Genomic DNA, 21348 nt, shown 5'->3' with positions numbered 1-21348 from the left:
TAAATGTTCCTGATTATTCAAAGTGTTTGTCTTGATTTGTCTCTGCAGGAGACGTGTACGACTACACGGGTCAGAGACATGACGTTTCTGAGGCAAGTCAATGAAATTCATTTCATTTCCGCTCATGTGCTCACCATTCATGTAGAAACAGGCTCAGGTTTTACATTAAATAGAAATACCTTCTACCTTAGGTACTTGTTGCGTCTGTATCGATCGTTTTCAAATTGTCTCTGGATTCAGGTTCTCTTATATAACATAAACTAGTTCAGCCTGATTGGTCTAATTGTGGGCCGACCCACCATCCTTGGTGAAGACAACAGCAGCTGCTTGAAGGAGAGACTCCTTCTCAGCTGGCAGAGCTTTCCCTCTCTTTTTGACCCGTAGTGCTAAAGGAGAAAGTTAAATATTTAAATTTACCTGTGCATCCACATTAAAACCTTCACATGCAGTAGACTGCAACAGAAAGAACAAAGGCAGGCAGAAAGGGCTCAAATGAGCTCGGTTCATTAGAACCCTTTCTCTCTGCCTTCATGTGTTTAGAGCAGACCTGCTTCACACCAGATAACAGTTTTTCTCTGAAGAAGTTTCCTGAACACGTCCCAGTGGGAGTGGACCCACAACTGAGTGGACGGCCTGGGCTGGAAACCCACCCAGGGAGAGGGAGGTCTAGGTTCACCTGCCATGATGGATGGATGGATGGATGGATGGATGGATGGATGGATGGATGGATGGATGAGTTGGTAAGAGGTTGATGGATGGATGGCTGGATGGATGGATGGATGGATGGATGGATGGATGGATGGATGGATGGATGGATGGATGGATGGATGGATGGATGGATATATGGATGGATGGATGGATGGATGGATGGATGGATGGATGGAGGGGTGGATGGATGGATGGATGGATGGAGGGGTGGATGGATGGATGGATGGATGGATGGATGGATGGATAAATGAATAGATGGATGGACCAAATGTTATTATTATTATTATTTTTTACGTTAAACGTTACGAGTTTTAATTGGTTGGTTTTTCTTGTGGAGGTGAACACCACGTTAGAAGCAGAACCATTGGCTTCTGAGTTTGGAGACTTTTACAGCTTTCTGTTCCGATTTAAATATCTTTCGTTTAATAAAATAAATATATAAATTCTTCATTGAAAATAAGTGAAACTTAAATAGAAGTTAAAGGACGGCCTCCGTCTGCAGCACAGAGAGCCGGTGGACTTCTCCTTCAACCCTCTGGCAGACGGACGCTTCATCTTCTACGACCACTCCCTGGTGGAGGCCGTGAAGCTGGAGAACCTGGAGGTCCACGCCTTCTTCAGACTGCTGGCCCTCTGCCACACCGTCATGGCTGAGGAGAAGAGAGAAGGTGGGTCCAGGAGGAACGTTGCTGTCAGAGTCTGCAAGAGTTTCCCCATTTTCTGCATTTTCCCTGAACCTTAGCCAGAAAAATGCTTACCACGTATTTCTCCTGCAGGTGAACTCTTCTATCAGGCCCAGTCTCCAGATGAAGGAGCGCTGGTGACTGCAGCCAGAAACTTTGGATTTGTCTTTCGCTCGCGTACGCCCGACAGCATCTCCATCGTGGAGATGGGAAACGAGCGCAGCTACGAACTCCTGGCCATCCTGGACTTCAACAACGTCCGCAAGAGGATGTCCGTCATCGGTGAGAGTTTTCAGGACGGCCTTTCCGTTTCTGTTTCTTCTTTCCTACAAAATGAAACCCAGAAATGTTCTGATGTACGTTTGTGTAACCAGTGCGCAGTCCGGAGGGGAAGCTGTCTCTCCTCTGTAAAGGCGCAGATACGATCATCTACGAGAGGCTGCACCAGTCCTGCAGCAAGCTGATGGACGTCACAACGGAGCACCTTAATGTCAGTCATACTCCATCCTGCTTGTTTTAAACTAGTCCTGAGATGTTTGGTTTCACTGTTCATCTCTGTCCTGAGCTTCAGTCTAGTCCTGATAACGTCCGGCTAATCTAATTAATTTATCAACTGGCTGTGCTTTAAAGAGAATTAGATAACTGTTCATGCAAAGGACAAAAGAGGATGTGTAACTGAGGTTAGTTGTAGAGTATTTGAAAGACGTGTCCTTAAGAAAACCAAAAAGCAGAGGAATTCATCTGCTGTTCATCTGCCATGTGACACATTTTCACTTTCTTGATGCTAAATTCCTTTTCTACTCTGGTAGACTGTTTTATATTCTGGTATTTTTCCGATATTTAGGAACAAGTTGGGTTTTGCGAGTATTAAACTAGTCAAGGGACTTATACCTTTAATCACACTATTGATACATGATCTTATGGGATGGGATATTTTTTTTTTTACATATAAAAATGTTTTATGATGTGAACGTAAAAACCTGGATGCACCAGATTCATACTGCACACAGGCACTGCTGTTATGAAATATATGTAAGTGCTTCCTAAATGTTGCAGCAATCTGCCAATAATAGTGTAGCTTATATTTTCATACTGTGGTATGCAGACTCTCTGTCTGCGCTGATGAATGTTCACTCACCTCCACATGCTGAAAGCTTGAAGTAGCTGACCTAGCAGAGGGATGGACTCTGCCCTTTGAATAATTGAGCTACTAATCATTTTACCACATGGGGGGGGGGGCAGTTATAGAGTGTCTGTAGAGCATTTAAAGTTTATCCCAAGATAGACGAGTTATCCAAACAAAAACAAGCAATATGGTGACCTTTCTTTGTCACATTTTACAGTCTACATCACAAAAACAGGTCAAATACATCATGATTTTCATGTCTCACTAAATGATGATTCCCACTAAACCCATTTAAGATAAAGAAGAATCTAAACAGTAGATCAAGACCTCTTTAAAAGGTTGCAAGACTAAAACATGGCCTGAAATTAATATTTTTTTCCTTTTGAGAACGTAAATAATTTCTGTCAGTGTATGTTTTAGAGATAGTTCTACCAGTTTAGTTCAGTTAGTAAATTAGCTAAAATAAACCACTGTTAGCTGATAGTTGTAACACGTATGCAGGAAGCAGAGATCCTCAGCAGGCCTGTCATTCCCAGATGTCTAATAATAATAATCATATTTCTGTCTAAAAGTGCTCATTTCATCCTTTTCCCCCTCTAGTCCAACATTTTTACATAAATCATCAGATTCTCTGCTTTCATTTGTATATTAGCAACTATGTGTAGTAATGCACTTTGGTCTGGTATAAGCTGCGTTACAGTAATATAATTGTAAAATGTTTCAGGTTCAGGAGAAAAAGCTAGCTCCACTCCTTAGATTCTTTGTCTTTCCCTCTCCTCCCAGTTCCTTTCATGTCTTTTCATGTGTTTTCTTTGTTAAACAAAGAAACGTCCAGAACCAGAACGGTCGCCGTTTGTCTCCTCTCGATGTGCATTTTACAGCCTGATCCCCATAATTTACCCCACCGTGCACATTAGTTTCACTTTGTTTCCATGTTGAGATGCTATCAGTGCCGGGTGCAGAGACACCTGCTTTCTACGGCTCGTCCTCATCAGTGTGTGCCGGCTCATCTGCAGGAATTTGCAGGGGAGGGACTGCGGACGCTGGCGCTTGCCTACAAAGATTTAGATGAGGAGTACTTCAGGCAGTGGAAACAGCGCCACCATGAGGCCAGCATCTCCCTGGAGGACAAGGAGAGCCAGCTGGACGAGCTGTACGAGGAGATCGAGAAGGACCTTCTGGTAGGAAGCTGAGGATAAAAACAGGAAGCTGACTGGTTTGTCCTTGTTTTCATGTAATGCCTTTGTGTTTTCTCTGCAGCTGCTGGGAGCAACAGCCATCGAAGACAAGCTGCAGGACGGAGTACCTCAGACCATCGAGCAGCTGGCCAAAGCTGACATCAAAATCTGGGTACTGACTGGCGACAAGCAAGGTCTGTCTGGGAAATTATATCTTTCATGTAATTTGTGTGAAGTAGGTCTCTATGCTCACATGGACCTGAGTCGCTTTTACTGGTTCAGTTTCACAATTGTTGTCATGCACACAGGCTTCAAACATGCTTCCCTATGAAATTAAATTCTTCTGTTGCTCTATGCCTGTTAAAAAGAGAAGTAATAATACAAGTTAAAAAATCTTAAGAAAAGAAAACTAGAAGGCATGAAATAAACACTGAATGTGCTAAATGTGCTAAATGTGCGCGCTTTGAGCAGAGGACAATATGCCAGATAAGACGGCTGTGAGATCAGTGGAGGTATCGACAGAGCGTGGTTATGGAGAACTGTCAGCAGTTTAACAGAATGAGCTCTTTGGTCCAGAGGTCCTTCGTTTCACCCTGCTGATGGGAGAAGAGTGAAGAAGAGTGAAGAAGAGTGATGAAGAGTGAAGAAGAGTGAAGAAGAGTGATGAAGAGTGAAGAAGAGTGAAGAAGAGTGAAGAAGAGTGAAGAAGAGTGATGAAGAGTGATGAAGAGTGATGAAGAGTGAAGACGAGTGATGAAGAGTGAAGAAGAGTGAAGGGTCCATGCTGAGGATGCGGGGCTCTGGTGACAGATGCTCTGCAGTGAGGCCAGTCCTGCTGTCTTCAGCGCCCTCTGCAGGCGGTGGCGGTCCACTGCTGTGGAGTATCAGACTGAGATGCAGCCCAGATGCTCTTAACTAGGGCTGGACGATAATTCAATAACAATATATATGCACTGCATACGCCAGTGTGACCATGATCCACTGCATTTTATCACAAATAGGAATGTCCACGTGTTGATAGCATTTAGTCGTGATCTCTTTACGTTGGCTAACGGTACATTTTACAGTTCATTTTACAGTTTATGTCTTTTCTGTTAGAGCCCTGACGGCCAAGCTCCGGCTTATATTACCGACCTTTTACAGCCGCATTGCCCTTCTGGTAGTTAATGGTTCCAGGAACTTATTTAGGACCAGAGAGGATCGGCCGTGTAGAGCTGTGGCCCTCAGACTGTGGGATGCGTTGCCTTTATTTTTACGCTGTCTTGACTCTGTTCCTTCATTTTAAGAAGCAGTTGAAGACCAACTTGTTCCGATTGTCTTTTAACTGGTTTGGTAAATAGTTTTATGCTATGGTGTTGCATTTATGCTGTTATATCTTTTTATCTTGTGTTGTTTTATGGTTGTTTTTATTGTGAAGCACTTTGTGTTTTTTTTATCCTGTAAAAGTTGATTTATCAATAAAGTTTTCTTACTCAGTGAAAACAGTTCTTAGATGGCGCTGATTACCACACAACTTTTGTTTGTGTCACAGAAACGGCAGAAAACATCGGTTACTCCTGCAACCTGCTGCAGGAGGAGATGAACGACGTCTTCATCGTCTCTGGCCACTCACCGGAGGAAGTTAGACAAGAACTCAGGTCAGACGGCACATTTCTGAAGTGCTTCCTAACCATGTTTCTCTAAAGTCCGGTTTAAAAATTCAACTTAAAGATCTGTGGGGGTTTTTTCTTGTTTTTTTGTGTATTTGGAGCAGAAATGCGCAGAACTCCATGAAACCAGACGCAACAGTGAATTCTCTGCTTTTCCCAGAAGACATGGGGAAAAGTGTGAATGTGATCAAAGACGAGGTGGCTGATGGAGAGTATGGTCTGGTTATCAACGGACACAGTCTGGTATGTAGAACCGGCTCTCTGTTCACACGTAGCATCATAACGTCTTTTTAACGTCAAAGAACCTTTTAACTTCGTAATAAGTTAGAGTGGAAGACGCAGGGTGAGAACAGTGGAAATATGTTGCTTAACTTTTCTTTGTGCGTCAGGCGTACGCCTTGGAGAGCAGCATGGAGCTGGACTTCCTGAGGACGGCGTGTTTGTGCAAAGCGGTGATCTGCTGCAGGGTGACGCCCCTGCAGAAGGCCCAGGTGGTCGAGCTGGTCAAGAAGTACAAGAAGGCGGTCACGCTGGCTATAGGCGACGGCGCCAACGACGTCAGCATGATCAAAGGTACAAGAAGACCACTGAGACGCTGGAACGCGTTTGTTCTGTGGTAAACATGAGCGACACCTGTGCTTGAAAAGCACTGAGAACAAATGTCTGCAGGCGGTTCAGGCTGCAGATGTTAAAGTTTGATTTGTCTCTTGTCTTCTTTTGCTTTTAGTTTTCTAATTTGTGATTTTTCACCAGATAGCACTTCTGTTTTTAAAGTTGTGCAATCTAAAAGACGAGCCTAATGGTAAATGGCGCTATACGACCCTAACGTGCTTCACACTACAATCAGCCATTCACACCCTGATGGTGGTGAGCTACGTTAGAAGCCACAGCTGCTGTACAGCCGCCCAACCCGGCCAATTCAGGTAAAGTGTCTGTCCCACAACGACTGAGCCAGTCAGAGCAGGGCATCAAACCATCAACCCTCCAATTACAGGACAATCTCCCTAACTGCCGTCGGCCCATAATGAGGCAGACGGTGTGGAGTAAAACTGAAAATCTTTACTTCCTCTGGAGTTTGTTCAAAGAGAGACGCCTAAATCCTTTAGGTGGGCAGAAAGATGAACTGTGGTGTTAATCTGCCTGCTGTGAGCACATTTCATACTCAGGCCGTCATACTCAACATTTTCTGTCTGTTTCTGCCACCTAGTGGACAGCAGGTGAATAGCGCAGCCATCCAGGCATGCATTCTTTTATTTGCTCATCCATCCATCTTCCTATAACTATTTCACAACTACACTAACACATTAAGGAGAAATAAATTCCACTTTAATCTTTTCCTTTTGTCTGATGAGTTGGGGACATTTTGTTGTCTCTATCCACCTTATTTTCAACAGAAATACGGAGACAGTGGGTTGATGTTTTTTTGTGTGAGACTTCCGGTCGGTCACTTCCTGTCCCTTAGCTGGCTAAAGAGCGATTCATGCAGCCACGTCGTACCAAAATACTCGTCATTATGATTTCGAGGAAGACCGGGAGCGTTTGTACAGTTAGAAGCTGTCATAATAACGGGTGTAAAAGAGATTTTAATGTGGAGCAGGAGCGTTTTAATCATCCACCGTGTACAGGAGTCATGTGAGGCGCACTACTTCCTTTAGAACTGATACTCTAAAAAAATAAACTAGAATTAAAGTTACAGCTTCATTCTAAAGCTAACTTACATTTTAACGTGACAAGCTTGCTGAAGAGTTTTGAGACCACACATCAGACTGGTACAGTTTCAGACTTCAAGCCTAAACAGGAAGTAGGCAGAACGTTCTGATATCAGTTCATTCCCAAACATTTAGCGCTGCTCTCTTTGTAAAATTAACTGACCAGCAATCTAATCCCAACGAGGCAACAGCCAGTATGTTTCTGAATCAGACGAGTCATTATTCTACCTTCATTAAGTCGCTGCTGCGTGACTGAAGGACTTTCCTTGGAGCCGCAGCATCAGAGCTCCGGTCATCTCAGCAGATCTGGTTAATTCAGTCAGGATCCAGCAGAGAGAACGTCAGACTCGCTTTGGCTTTAACGGCCATCAGCCTCCATGGATACCAGCTCATCCATGTTGATATTTATTAACACCGAGCTAACTTTTCCTCTGAGGAGGTTTGCCTCAGTAAAGTGGCTCTGCAGCGCCGTCTGCACCAGGTGACGACACAAAATGGTTAAAATATCCTCGTTGGTTATATGAGGCCAATTCTTCATGTCATCCTGTCTGTCAGGAATAGTTTGAGGCTCTGACCTGCCACTTCTATCACTCTGCAATTTTAGGAAATGTTGCCGCGACAGTTTATCATCCATCCATCCATCATTCCATCCATCCATCCATCATTCCATCATTCCATCCATCATTCCATCCGTCCATCCATCCATCCATCCATCCGTCCATCCATCCATCCATCCACCCATCCATCCATCCATCCATCCATCCATCATTCTATCCATCCATCCATCCATCCATCCATCATTCCATCCATCCATCCATCATTCCATCCATCCATCCATCCATCCATCCATCCATCCATCATTCTATCCATCCATCCATCCATCATTCCATCCATCCATCCATCATTCCATCCATCCATCCATCCATCCATCATTCTATCCATCCATCATTCTATCCATCCATCCATCCATCCATCATTCCATCCATCCATCCATCCATCCATCCATCATTCTATCCATCCATCCATCCATCCATCATCCATCCATCCATCCATCCATCCATCCATCCATCCATCATTCCATCCATCCATCCATCCATCCATCCATCCATCCATCCATCATTCTATCCATCCATCCATCCATCCATCCATCCATCCATCCATCCATCCATCATTCCATCCATCCATCCATCCATCATTCTATCCATCCATCCATCCATCATCCATCCATCCATCCATCCATCCATCCATCCATCCATCATTCCATCCATCCATTTTCTGACCCGCTTAATCCCTCATCGGGTCGGGGGGGGGGATGGGTTGCTGGTGTCTATCTCCAGCGTTCACCAGGTGAGAGGCGGGGTTCACCTGGACAGGTAGCCAGTCTGTCGCAGGGCAACACAGAGACAGACTGGACAAACAATCATTCACACCTAAGGAGAATTTAAAGAAGCCAATTAACCTACAGTGATGTTTCTGGACTGTGGGAGGAAGCTGGAGTACCCGGAGAGAACCCACGCATGCACAGGGAGAACATGCAGACTCCATGAACGGAGCTGAAACGGAAGTGCCGCACAAAAAAACAAAGTTGGGCCCATAGTTACTTCTGCATTGGAAAATAAGGTGGATATGTGGTTCTAGAACATCAGCCTTGTGCTTTGTTTTGTCATCCTTGAAACCATACGTTCATTGTGAGGTCGCATTGAAGACGTAGATGTTCTGAAAAAAGCTCAATAAAAATCATAAAATAAAAATCCTAAATGGCTCCTGTCTTCCCAGCGGCTCATATCGGTGTGGGCATCTCGGGCCAGGAGGGGATGCAGGCCGTCCTGTCCAGCGACTACTCCTTCGCCCAGTTCCGCTTCCTGCAGCGCCTCCTGCTGGTGCACGGACGCTGGTCCTACCTGCGCATGTGCAAATTCCTGCGCTACTTTTTCTACAAGAACTTCACCTTCACCTTCGTTCACATCTGGTTCGCCTTCTTCTGCGGCTTCTCTGCACAGGTGAGACGGGGGAGTACCAAACCAGTGATGGATACGCTTATAATCATCTTCTTTCTGAGAATAATGCAAACTTACCTTTGCCTTTTCAGACGGTGTATGACGAGGGGTTCATTACGCTCTACAACCTGATGTACACGGCTCTGCCCGTTCTGGGCATGAGCCTGTTTGATCAGGTAATAATTATGTTTGTCCCCGTTAGCCAAAGAAAGAAAAAAACTAAATATTATACACTGATTATTAAGACTAGGCCTGAAACGCAGAGACGCCACAGACAGGGTCCACACTGAGGAGAACTTCCTCCAAGAGTCCCTTTTAATGGTCGCCTTTGTCTCCCCCTACTGGTCAGGATGTTAACGACGTGTGGAGTTTCCAACATCCGCAGCTCTACATTCCCGGCCAACTGAACCTGTACTTCAGCAAGAAGGCCTTCTTCAAATGTGCCGTCCACAGCTGCTACAGCTCCCTGGTGCTCTTCCTCATCCCCTACGGCGCCCTGCAGGACACCGTGAGGGACGACGGCAGGGACCTGGCCGACTACCAGTCCTTCGCCCTGCTCACGCAGACCTGCCTGCTGTTTGCCGTCACCATCCAGGTCCGGAGGAACAGCCTTTTTTAGATTATGAGGTATATAATATTAAATGAGCATCGTTTTGAGACGAAGTCTTCTCCTGCCTGTCCGTAGCTGGGGTTGGAGATGTCCTACTGGACGGCTGTGAACACCTTCTTCGTTTTGGGCAGTCTGGCCATGTACTTCGCCGTCACCTTCACCATGTACAGCAACGGCATGTTCCTGGTCGTGCCGTCGGCGTTCCCTTTCATAGGTGAGTCTCCGTCGGCTCTGAGCTCCGTCCAGGAACCTGCAGAGCGACCTTTAAACGCGGCTGATGGAGAATTAATAATAATATGGACCAGAAACCTGTTGTTGTTGTTGACAGTTTGGTCGGCCAAGGTTCTGCGTGAACGCTTCAGGTTTTCTCTCATCTCTGCAAACTTTTCTTTCAACAACCCAGAATTCCTTGGGATCTTTTAAAGCGGCTGTGCTCAGCAGACATTAAATAGTTAAATTTAGTCTTCCTCAAGGTTCAATGTTGGGACCTAAATTATTTATACTTTATTTAAATTATATTTTTGCGGTATCTAGTATTTTGAAGTTTGTAATGTTTGCTGACAATACAAATTTCTTTTTTTCTGAAAAAAATGTGGATGAAATAATAGAAAAAGAGTTAGCTGAGTTGAAAACATGGTTTTGTTAAATGAAGGAAAAACTAAATTTATGGTATTATCTGGTAATCAGGACCATAACAATGTAAACTTATGTATCAATGGAGTTGAAATTGAAAGTTGAAAATTTTTAGGGATTATTATAGACAATAAACTTAGTTGGAAGCCTCACACAGAATATATTAGAAATAAAGTTGCAAAAACTATTGGAATATTGTTTAAAATAAAAGATTGCATAAATAACATAGGCCTGCATATATATATATATATATATATATATATATATATATATTGCCCGTCAATGCAATTTATCCGGCCCTCAAGAGCCAAAAAAGGCACATTGTACAATAAAGTAGAGGCAGGTATCCTTTTAAATGTATAAAGTGGCTAAAACTGTTGATTTTTTTTTACCTGTGTAGTAACAGCAATCATAGTTTTCCCATTGCACATTAAAACTACCCAGAAATGTCCAAAAAGAGCAAAAGTGATGCAGAATGATGAGTTTAAAGTGTAACTCACCCCAATATCAACTTATTTTGGGGATAAACTGTATAAACTGGGCCTAATGGTGCTACTTGTATGTTACTGTGCATTTCTGAGATTTCCATGTGAACTGAAATGAAATTCTGAAATCAAAAGGATCATCTATACAGGTGCAAGGAGTCCTTTTAATGACTTCATGATGCCAAAGTGGCCCTATATAGAAATGAGTTTAACGGCCCTGATCTGCAATATCCCAGCCTTTAAACGTCTCACAGCAGAAAAAGCAACATGGCCGTGGACAGAGAGACAGCTTATAATGTGACAAACTTTTCTTTGGGGATTTTCTGATGTACATAAAATCATTTTGTAACACAGAACTTATAAATAAAGTAAATACTTTCTGCGTATGTTGTCTTTAGCTTTAACTAGAAGCCCTTTGAATTGTTCAGATCCTGTGACACTTTGTATCTTTAGAACGAGGACATTTACTGTCGGCTGTTTCTTGATCCAGGAACGGCTCGTAACTCTCTGAACCAGCCCAACGTGTGGCTGACGATCGTCCTCACCTCCATCCTGTGCGTCCTTCCCGTGGTTACCTACCGCTTCCTGTTGATTCAGCTCTGCCCCACCATCAATGACAAGGTACAGCGAACTCTGCACGCTCACACAGGGAGAGCTGCACTCCTGGCATGTAATTTGCCTGAAACGTCTCCCTTGCTTCACTTCATTTAATCATTTATTCATTTATTCGGGGAAATGTGCATTACTGACATGAGCTTCCAGTCAGGGATGTAAATCTGTCAGAATCAGACGTTTCTGGCAGATTGAGCGCACCGTACTTTAACTACGAGCTCAAGAAGAAGACGTTGTTAAGTTGCAGGAAAAGCATCCGGTTGCCTTCAGTTTTACCTTTTATTGACAAGTTTAGATTTTGCTCAATGCATTATGGGTATGGCGCAGCACAAGTAACACATGATATAAATCACCTTTTGCTCTCACTGAATGAATAATAACATTTAGCTAAAACTCTTTTATTTCTATGATGTTTCTATTGAATGTCCTTTTTTAGACCTTAGGGTTATTGCAGGCCTCTTTACCTTTCAGGTGATGTTCAAGGTGAGGCAGGCCAGAGCGACCCCCCCGCCTCCTCCTCGGCGCGCCCGTATCCGCCGCACCAGCTCCCGCCGCTCCGGCTACGCCTTCTCGCACGCGCAGGGCTACGGGGACCTGGTGACGTCCGGTCGCTTCCTGCGACGCCCCGCCGTTTCGTGGTCTTCAGGTTTCCCCCAGGTGGGGCGCACCACCACCGGGTTCAGCCCCATGGGGCGGTCGGCGGGGTACAGCCCCACGGGGCGCCCGCAGAACCCCAAGGTGGCGGACGTGGAGGTGACTTCGCTGCAGATGTACCGGACGATGACCGACCCCCCGCTGTGATGCAGCGACTAAAAGCAGCAGGAGTTCTGCAGGACAGACTGGACGCTCGGGTTTTCCCAGCTCAGCTTTTTGTTTTTGACGCAGACAAGAGTTTGACTAGAAGGAACGGCAGCAGGATGTGACGGTAACTGACTTCCTGCCATCAGAGCTCCGGGTGAACAGGACAGATGAGGAGCTACCAGAGACAGAAACACGGCAGCGAGCCTCCAGGAGGACAAGCCGAGCAGCGAAGGAGGTGAAGTGTTGGGAGACACGGTGTGATCATGTTTACAGGCTGCCCAGACATTTATGATCCTGGGAGTCCAGAGGCAGAGCAGCGCCCCTCAGAGGAAGCTTTCAGTACTGCACTCTTCCCTTTACTGTCTCTGTCTGGTAGGAAAGTTAAAACAAGCACATTTTATTCTCCTGCTATTCTTTTTCTACAGTCAGGGCCCAATTTACCTTCTTCTGAGGGTTTTTAAAAAAAATGCATTTGGACATGAATCTAATGATTGTTTTTAATTATTACAAATTTACAAATGAATTTGAGAAGCTTCATGGTTTCTCACACCATGAGCCGCTTCATGCTGCAGGTAGAGAAGAACCGGTTAGGAGACCACGCTTTTCACAAAAAAAACTATTTCAGTATTTTTAAGAACAATGAGTGTGAATGTTTGGTAACATATGGAAGCAGACAGCCTTTCTAAAAAGAAAGTACACCCTAGTTCCAGAGGTGGACCTGACAGGACATATTAAAAAATAATTTGGTCGAAGTTGTCGTGAGACAAACACTCACCAGGTCCTCACTGTCGTTATTTATGAACAAAGACGAAATCAACAAAGCAAAACGGTGAAATAAAACTGTAGAAAAGAACCAAATAGAGCCTTCAGGCTTCTATTATACCTAAAAGGAGCAGGAGGAGCTGCTAATTCAGGCTCTTAATAAACTGATCATCACACAGGTGTGGATTGACACAGAAAGACATCAATCAGGGAGTGTTGTCCTTGTGGTTTAGAGCTGGGCGCTGGTTTCCTGAAAGGCTGCTGGTTTGAAACCTGCAGCCTGCCACCTTGGGTCCCTGAGCAAGACCCCAGAATGCTCCCTGGGCGTCACGCAGTGGCAGCTGCTGGCTCCTTATGGACGGCTTAAATGCTGAGGACAGCACAACAAAGGCTGCAGTGACAAATAAAGATGCTTATTATCAATTAAAGAATCAATCGTTGGTGCCCATGAATCTTCAGCGGGTTCTCAGGCCATTTCTGATTCTCTTGAAATCAATTTAGCAACTCTTAAATGGTAAAGTTCATGGCAGGACAATTAAAAAAGGAATAAACATAGATGCCTCGATGTGATGTTTTCCCCAAAAAATCCTTTCTCTCTATTCCAAAAAAAAGGTAAACAAAGCAACTGGACTTGTTTTCCGTAGTTGAAGACGTTTCTCTTCCTCTCCAGGAAGCTTTCTCAATTCAAAAAGTCTGGAGTAATGTGGAGTAACAAACTTTATACTACTGGCAAACAAAGGCCTGTAATGGTTTAGATAACATGCAGATTTAATCGAAACAGCCCCCCCCCCCTTAGTAATGGACGGTCGTTAAAGCCATTAAGCCAGCAGGTTGGACAGAAACAGGTCCACTCCTCTGTAACGAGGAGTCGTTAGGGTCGTTATTGGCTTAAAGGAACAATGTTTTGATCACCTGAATGAGGGTGAGAGTTAAGGTGATGATTGGCTGGAATTAATCCTATAGCTGTGTTGTAAGTTTATGAGAGTTGGAACCTAAGGCCTCCTCCACTGTTTAAGGTTGGTTTCTCTCTCTTAACGTAGATGGCTTCCTTCACACCCCTTTCAAACCATCTGTCTTCTTTGTCCAAAATGTGAACATTCTGGTCTAAAAAGTTTGCAAAGCTGCATCTGAGCGAACCACCACACACGTTTGGACCTTTGGACCTTTGGGCTCAAAGCAACGTTAATGCAGAGCGCCATGCTTGCATAAAACCAACACAGCTTAAACCAAGTGTTGAGCACGGCGGTCGAGACTTTTTAATTATTATTATTATTTGCAGTTTCAGTAGCTGAGGACCCTTGCAGTCGTTGAGTCGTCTAAACGTGTCGGAGGGAAATGTTCGGCCGTCTGTCCAACAGCTGAGGCTTGGTCCAGCAGAGCTACTGAGAGGAAGGACAAAGTGTTGCAATGAGCAGGTTAAAGTCCAGACCTGGCCTGATTAAACCCCTAATGTCTGCAGACCTCAAAGAACCGCAGCCACTGAAGCCGTAACTCCTCATCCTCCGCTCCGTTCCACACCGCCTCTGTGAGTCCGTGAAAAGCAAAGCTGACTTTGTGGTCGCTCCGTCTCCGCTCCACAGTTCCCAGGAGCCTGAGGAGCGCATGCGCCATTAACCTCATTATAAGCACAATGCTAATCTATTTGGAGAACATTATCACGATTAAAGTTAAAGGACGAAATGACAAATTTGCTTCTTTATTTGGTCTAATAAGGGTGGTTTGCATCCGATATTTAAGTAAAACAGTTCATTTTATTGTGAATATAAAAAAAAGATTTTGCGGTTAACGATCTACAACATTTAACTTTGACAAATCGGAGGTTGTTGACGTTCTTTTTCCTATTTATCCTATGCTACTATTGCAATTATGGAGCCAGACGGATCAGAACGGAGCAGAAAATCGTTGTTTCGTATTTTTTCTGCTGGCGGTGAGAACGTGGAACCGTTCTCATTAATTAGAATAACAAACGTAGTTGCTCCGTCAGTCGGACGTTTGTGTACGTGAACACGGAGAATTTGGAGTCTGAGTATTAGTAAAAAAGAAGAATCAACGTGAAAAACTGATTAAATCATAAAATGACTATTGAGATTTATTAGTGTTATACCATGGCATGTGTTAATTTTTTTTCCATGCAGTTGTTCCATATTAGAATTTACCCTTGTTCAATAAATCAGTTGTCTGTCGTTCTGACTTTGGGAAAAGACAGATCAGCTACATCATGTCCTGCTAAGTAAAACCCGAGAATTAAAAAGACGGTGTATTTTATTTTTACCATCACTGTATGTCCTACATGTGATTTAGCATTTCATTTATTATTTCCAAAAAGGAAAAAATATGAACCTAAAACCAAAAAGAACTGCAGACTGTTTGATTTTCATTTTTTGTTTTCCATCTTAGAAAAATGACTTTGTTGAAACATTCCCTTTGCAGACGTTCATTAGAAGTTCAGAGCATAACTTTGGGCCGGTAACGGAAGCGTTTCCTTGTTTTGCTGTTTTAGCTCATGCATGTGGGCCGTGTGGACGTTTCTGATTCAGATCCTGTTAAAAGCAGCACTAAAACTGCTCGTCGTCGCTGCTTCATGTGTGATGAGACCATAAATCCTCATGAATATGTCGCTCATTCTGACACACTACAAACACGACTGGATCAGCTGTTTATCTGTTTAGCGTCACTTTTTGAGTCAGAGTTGTCACCTTTCCGGGTGTTGGTGCTTTCAAACTGGCGACTACAGCAAAAAAACTAAAAAAGATGCTGAAACTATTTGTTTTAAAACTTCCCATCGTGAAGTTGATCACGTTTCTGTTTGTTTCATTGCAGTTAAAGTTTGTCTGAAGGTATCGGTTCTGTTGCTCGTCCTTGTTGTTCTGCTGCTGGATGTTTTTATGGGGAAAAAATGCTGTTTATCTTCATCGCCTGCATGCTTTGATATTATTAAGAGAATTATTTTAATACTTTGCAACCTGGAGATGATGATAATGGGTTTGTTTGATCAAATCCAGGATGTTATCTGCAGCTCAGTTGACGAACAAATATTAAACATTTAATATTAATAACAGTTTAATATTTACACAAATAAATATTCAGTGAGACAAATTTTATACGCATTTTATAAGCAACTTAATCTGTTTTTTTTTTTATGGCCAACTTTAATCGACAGAGATAAAGTTGGGCTTTTTGTACTTTTTGTGATTGATGCCCCAAAGGCCTTTGAACATGCAAACTTCATCATTTGTGACAAACCAAAGATATTTAAAGCGTTATATGTTATAGTTGACTATTTATGGTTAAACAGAGGAAGATTTGATGCTGGAAATCAAAGTAGTGATTGCAACCCAGGTGATTATCAGCCATTAAGTGCCCTTCATGAAAGCAGAGGTTTCAATTCAGAGCAAACATACAAAGGCTTTTATTATTTTGGATTTTGTGCTGCAAACCTGTGCTGGATGCTGACAATTTGACCTTTATCATGGCAGCTAACAGATGTAATACTTATGCTTATGAGCATTTATACCATTCCTGTTCAAGGATGAAACTCATATTAATGAGAAAGGGCTCTTGTCTGCAGAAGAAATTAATGTAATGTCGCCCCTAAACAGTGGCAGAATGTATTGGAAGTCTTTTCAGAGCCTTTCTGCTTTTTAGCTGCATGTGTTTCCATGAAGATGGCAACAGATGTATGATCACTTAAAATCCTCTGAATTTTCCCCCTGCACTTCTGATTATTGTTTTTGTTTTTATCTTTTTATACATTTCAGATGTTTTAACTGTAATAAAGAGATATGAAAGATTATCCAAAATTTCCACTTGTGTTGTTCTCCATGACTCTTAGAAGCAAAATAGGGAAAAAAGTCTCACTATGAAACTATATAAACCACGTGTCAAACTCAAGGCCCGTGGGCCGAATCCGGCCCTCAAGAGCCAAAACAGGCATATCATGTCATAAAGTAGAGACATATATACTTTTAAATTGTATAAAGTGGCTAAAACTATGCCTCCTGCAGTGAATGTTGATTTTTTTACATGTGTAGTACCAGCATCCTGCCACTAGATGTCAGCTTTTCAACACATTAAAACAACCCAGAAATGTCCAAAAAGAGAAAAAGTGACGCAGAATGATGAGTTTAAGGTGTAACTCACACCAATATAAAAATGTTTTGCAGATAAACTGGGCCAAAAGTGATTATTTGATGTTACTGTGTAATTTTTTTATGTGAACTGAAATGAAATTATGAAATCAAAAGTATCATCTATACAGGTGCAACTAGCCTTTTTAACGACTTCATGATGTCAAAGGGACCCAATATAGACATGAGTTTGACACCCCTGATTTAAACTATTTTTGTTTGCAACATATAAATGTTAAAAGGCCTATACTTGTACAGCGCTTCATCAAGTCCTGAGGACCAAAAAGCTTTTCACACTACAATCACTCATTCACTCACACGCTGACGGTGGTGAGTTATATTGGATTGTCTGAAGCAGAAGCTGCCAGACAATCGGTGCCACCAGACCCTCTGACCACCGACAGCAGGCAAAGCAGGTGAAATGCCTTGCCCAAGGACACAATGGCTGAGATGGTTAGAGCTTTGAACCGGCAACCCACAAATTACAGGACAAGATATAAGTATAAGAGTATAAGATATATAGAGTAGAATATATACATCTTAGATCTAAATTTTATCTGTTTAAAAATACATTTTGCATCAGTAGGTTAATGCATATTAATAAGAAAGTGTTTTCAAATGTATTTTACAAACTTCAAACCTTTATGCTGCACATATAGTTTATGATGCATATGGGCGTTGCATTAATCCTTCCGTCCAGCAGAGGTCCTCAGTCGCCTCTTCACTCGCTACACCTGCTCAGTGCTCACCTGTTCCCCGCAGCAGCCCTGCGGCTAAATTCCCCTGAGCTCCTTAAAACAACTCTTTGTTTTGTTTTTTCAAGATGAGCAATGTGTTAATCTTTTAAATGTATTAGCAACGTACAGTAGCTAGTATATACAATGCACCCCCACATAAAAAAGTAAAGTAGCTTTGCAGATTTGTAAATGTGAAATAGATGGTCCATTAAATGTCTGTAAAATTGTGGTTTTAAATAAATTCATAATTTGTGAATTTACAAATAACAGTTGCTACAGTCCCCTACAGAAGACAAATTCTGTGTCTTCTCTTAAAGTACCTTTGCATTTCATGAAAAAAACTTGTAAGTTACCCTAAAATGATTTTTATGTTCCAAGTACATACCTGAAATTAGCTTTCATCAAAATAACGTCTATGTTCTCTTAACGTAACCTGGAAATTCTAGAAAACTCCCTTAAAGTAACCTATAAATTCTATGAAAGCTCCTTAAAGTAACTTGTTTGTCATCCTTAAGTGAATTTGAGAATTCTATAGAAGTAACCTGTAAGTTCTGGGTAAGTTCATTAAAGTAATGTGTAAGTTACCCTAAGGTAACTTGTCAGTTCTGAGTACTTTTCTAATATTAACTTTTAGGTTTCACCAAAGTAACTTCTATGTCCTCTTAAAGTAACTTGTAGGTTCTTGGCAAGTCTGTTAAAGTAACCTTAAATTTCAAGGTAAGTCTATTAAAGTAACTTGTAAGTTACCCTAAAGAAACCTTTCAGTTCCAGCCACATCCCTGGAGGATCCTTGAATGTTTCATAAAAGTAACTTATATGTCAACTTAAGGCAGCCTACAGGTTTTAGGCCAATCCCTGAACACAACCACTGATCTGCAAGTTCTGAGTAAAATCTGGAGGTTTCTCTCAAACCGCCACCAAAAAATCCTACATGGTCGCTTTCCTAATTAACCTTGTAGATAGCCAGGGTAAAAAACTGTTGACATGCTTTTTTATGATTTACGTTGCTTCAGATGCTGGTGAAGATTCTCAGTCATCAGGTCATGGTCATTCCAAAAAAAGGTAAAAAACAAGCAACTGGACTTGTTTTCCGTAGTAGAAGATGTTTCTCTTCCTCTCCAGGAAAAAGTCTGGAGTAATGATGAGTACCAAGCTTTATACTACTGCCTAACAAAGGCCTGTAATGGCTTAGATAACATGCAGATTCAACAGAAACAGGTCCGCCCCTTAGTAATGGGCGGTCGTTAAAACCATTAAACCATCAGATTGAACAGAAACTGGTCCACTCCTCTGTAACGAGGAGTCGTTAGGGTCGTTATTGGCTTAAAGGAACAATGTTTTCATCACCCATATGAGGGTGAGAGTTAAAGTGATGATTGGCCAGAATTAATCCTATAGCTGTGTTATAAGCTTTTAAGAGTCCTCCATCTCTGTTTAAGGTTGCTTTGCATGTTATCTAAGCCATTACAAGGCCTTTGTTGGGCAGTAGTATAAAGCTTGGTACTCCACATTACTCCAGACATTTTGAAGTGAAAAAGCTTCCTGGAGAGGAAGAGAAACGTCTTCAAACTTCGGAAACAAGTCCAGTTGCTTTGTTCTTTACTTTTTTGGAAAGTTGCTTCAAATATTTCCCAGACACGATGCTATAGAACCACCTCCAGAGAAAATGTTGCTACAGGGAACAAAAGGCACTGACATACTCTAATTAGCTGCTATAGCTAAAAGCAGTTAGCACACAGTATTGAGCATATTAATCAACTAATCCCACAGATTTTTTCACTTGCAAATTGAACATTGCTTCATTTGGGGTAAATGAAGACATGTTGCTGCTGCTGAATACATCTCAGGTGGCACATTAATACCCATGCAAATAAAACAAAGAAATTCTGGTTCTACTAAAGGCAGCCCACAGTGCCACGCTGAGAGCTGTGGGTATAAACTTTATGTTTTACATTTTAGCCACATTTTCCTCATATTCTTAACAAAAATACGTACTATTATCCCAAATGAATTCCATGGCACCAAAACCAGATTGTGATCTGGGAAATTGCTTTACCCAGGCACCGGGACTTGCCTCCCATCTGGTTCACGATGAACCTGATAGCGATGATCCTCCTCACAGCAGGACAACTGCTCATCTCTTTCCTGAGGCTTCTTCAGATTGTCCCCCAGGAGACAAAACTTGCATCACTCTCCATCATCTGGTCTAGATTCATCTACTGATGGCTTTCCTTTTTATAGGGATGCATGGATTGCTCTTGATCTGATCCAATCCCTGCAGCCAATTTGCTGTAGAAGACCCTACCACAGCATTCCTACATATTTTTATTATTATTTATTTTCCATCATTTGTGCCCATTTAAATTAGGACAGTTCACTTTGAATTTAAGGCAGATATTTCTACAGCGGGCAGGTTCAAAGTATAGATCATGAAGAATACCATATGAAATCCCCCATACAATGCATGCTGAGTATGAGGGATTGCTGCAAAGATGAGCGTTCACACTGAGCCTGGTTCTGGTTCTGCTGGAGGTTCTCCTCCCTGTTAAAGGGGAGTTTTCCTCTCCACTGTCGCTTCATGCATGCTCAGTATGAGGGATTGCTGCAAAGCCATCAACAATGCAGACGACTGTCCACTGTGGCTCTACGCTCTTTCAGGAGGAGTGAATGCTGCTTGGAGAGACTTGATGCAACCTGCTGGCTTTCCTTAGATTGAGAAGTTTTTGATGAATCTGTCAGGAGCAGTTTATTGATTTGACTTTCTAAAGTGTCTTAAGATGACGTGTTGTGAACTGGCGCTATATAAATAAATTAGGAAAAATGAATGGAATTGAAAGGAAAGATTAACAAAATGACACATGAAGGAAGGACAGAAGAAGGAGGTAAATGATGAGGGAGGGACACAAAAATGGAAAGAAAGGATAAAAGAAAGAATGGAAACAATGAATTAAGGAAGGGACAGAAGTTTCTTAATGAACATATCTATAGTTTAATGAACAAAAATATAGAGATAAGGTCAGAGAAAGGCTAGAGAGAGGGATATGTGAGTTCCTACTGGTTTCCTACTGGTCATGTTACCACTGCAGCCCGATCTGAGGTGCAAGACAGTGAATGGATGGATTGACAGATATTTTGCTGGTGCAGCATTTTATTAGCTGTTTGGTGCATAAGAAAACAGCATTGACTTTAAAATTAAAAACTAAAATTAATTTCATGTTGTAATAGGAAACGATTTGGAGATAAAACACATTTGAATTTCTGCTCATCTCTTTTACACCATCCATAAACAAAAATTCTTATCTAACTAATAAGTTTTCTTTTTGTATCTAATAAATATAAACACACAATTTTCTCTCTGTTTTTTTATATATAAATTTCTAATCAACTAATCTAATCAACCAGTTAATGATAATACATTAAAAAAAGAGAAAGCATATTTCTGTTCAGGTTCCATCTAATGCAGTAAAAGTGAAATATCTGCTGCCCTCCTGCGGCTAAACGTGTTACTACAGCCGGTAAAGCTGTGGCGCG

General features: G+C 42.2%; 1 protein-coding gene across 1 annotated transcript in view; it reads left to right on the top strand.

Annotated features, from left to right (window-relative positions):
• The window catches only part of LOC105938173 (phospholipid-transporting ATPase ID), a 67902-nt gene extending 54337 nt beyond the window's left edge, over positions 1 to 13565 (top strand). Inside the window, exons 14-28 of the mRNA XM_012879817.3 lie at positions 49 to 92; positions 1211 to 1376; positions 1485 to 1673; positions 1766 to 1881; positions 3534 to 3698; positions 3778 to 3889; positions 5227 to 5332; positions 5449 to 5587; positions 5734 to 5917; positions 8830 to 9053; positions 9143 to 9226; positions 9400 to 9645; positions 9736 to 9874; positions 11269 to 11399; positions 11862 to 13565. Of these exons, the coding sequence (XP_012735271.2) occupies positions 49 to 92; positions 1211 to 1376; positions 1485 to 1673; positions 1766 to 1881; positions 3534 to 3698; positions 3778 to 3889; positions 5227 to 5332; positions 5449 to 5587; positions 5734 to 5917; positions 8830 to 9053; positions 9143 to 9226; positions 9400 to 9645; positions 9736 to 9874; positions 11269 to 11399; positions 11862 to 12191 (2375 nt within the window). The 3' untranslated portion in view covers positions 12192 to 13565. The remainder of the gene's footprint in view (positions 1 to 48; positions 93 to 1210; positions 1377 to 1484; positions 1674 to 1765; positions 1882 to 3533; positions 3699 to 3777; positions 3890 to 5226; positions 5333 to 5448; positions 5588 to 5733; positions 5918 to 8829; positions 9054 to 9142; positions 9227 to 9399; positions 9646 to 9735; positions 9875 to 11268; positions 11400 to 11861) is intronic.
• The last annotated feature ends 7783 nt before the right edge of the window (positions 13566 to 21348 follow it).

Source organism: Fundulus heteroclitus, chromosome 12 (assembly GCF_011125445.2).
Source record: "Fundulus heteroclitus isolate FHET01 chromosome 12, MU-UCD_Fhet_4.1, whole genome shotgun sequence".
Classification (NCBI taxonomy): domain Eukaryota; kingdom Metazoa; phylum Chordata; class Actinopteri; order Cyprinodontiformes; family Fundulidae; genus Fundulus; species Fundulus heteroclitus.
The sequence above is the reverse complement of the archived record's forward strand: the minus strand, read 5'-3'. Positions and strand labels throughout refer to the sequence as shown.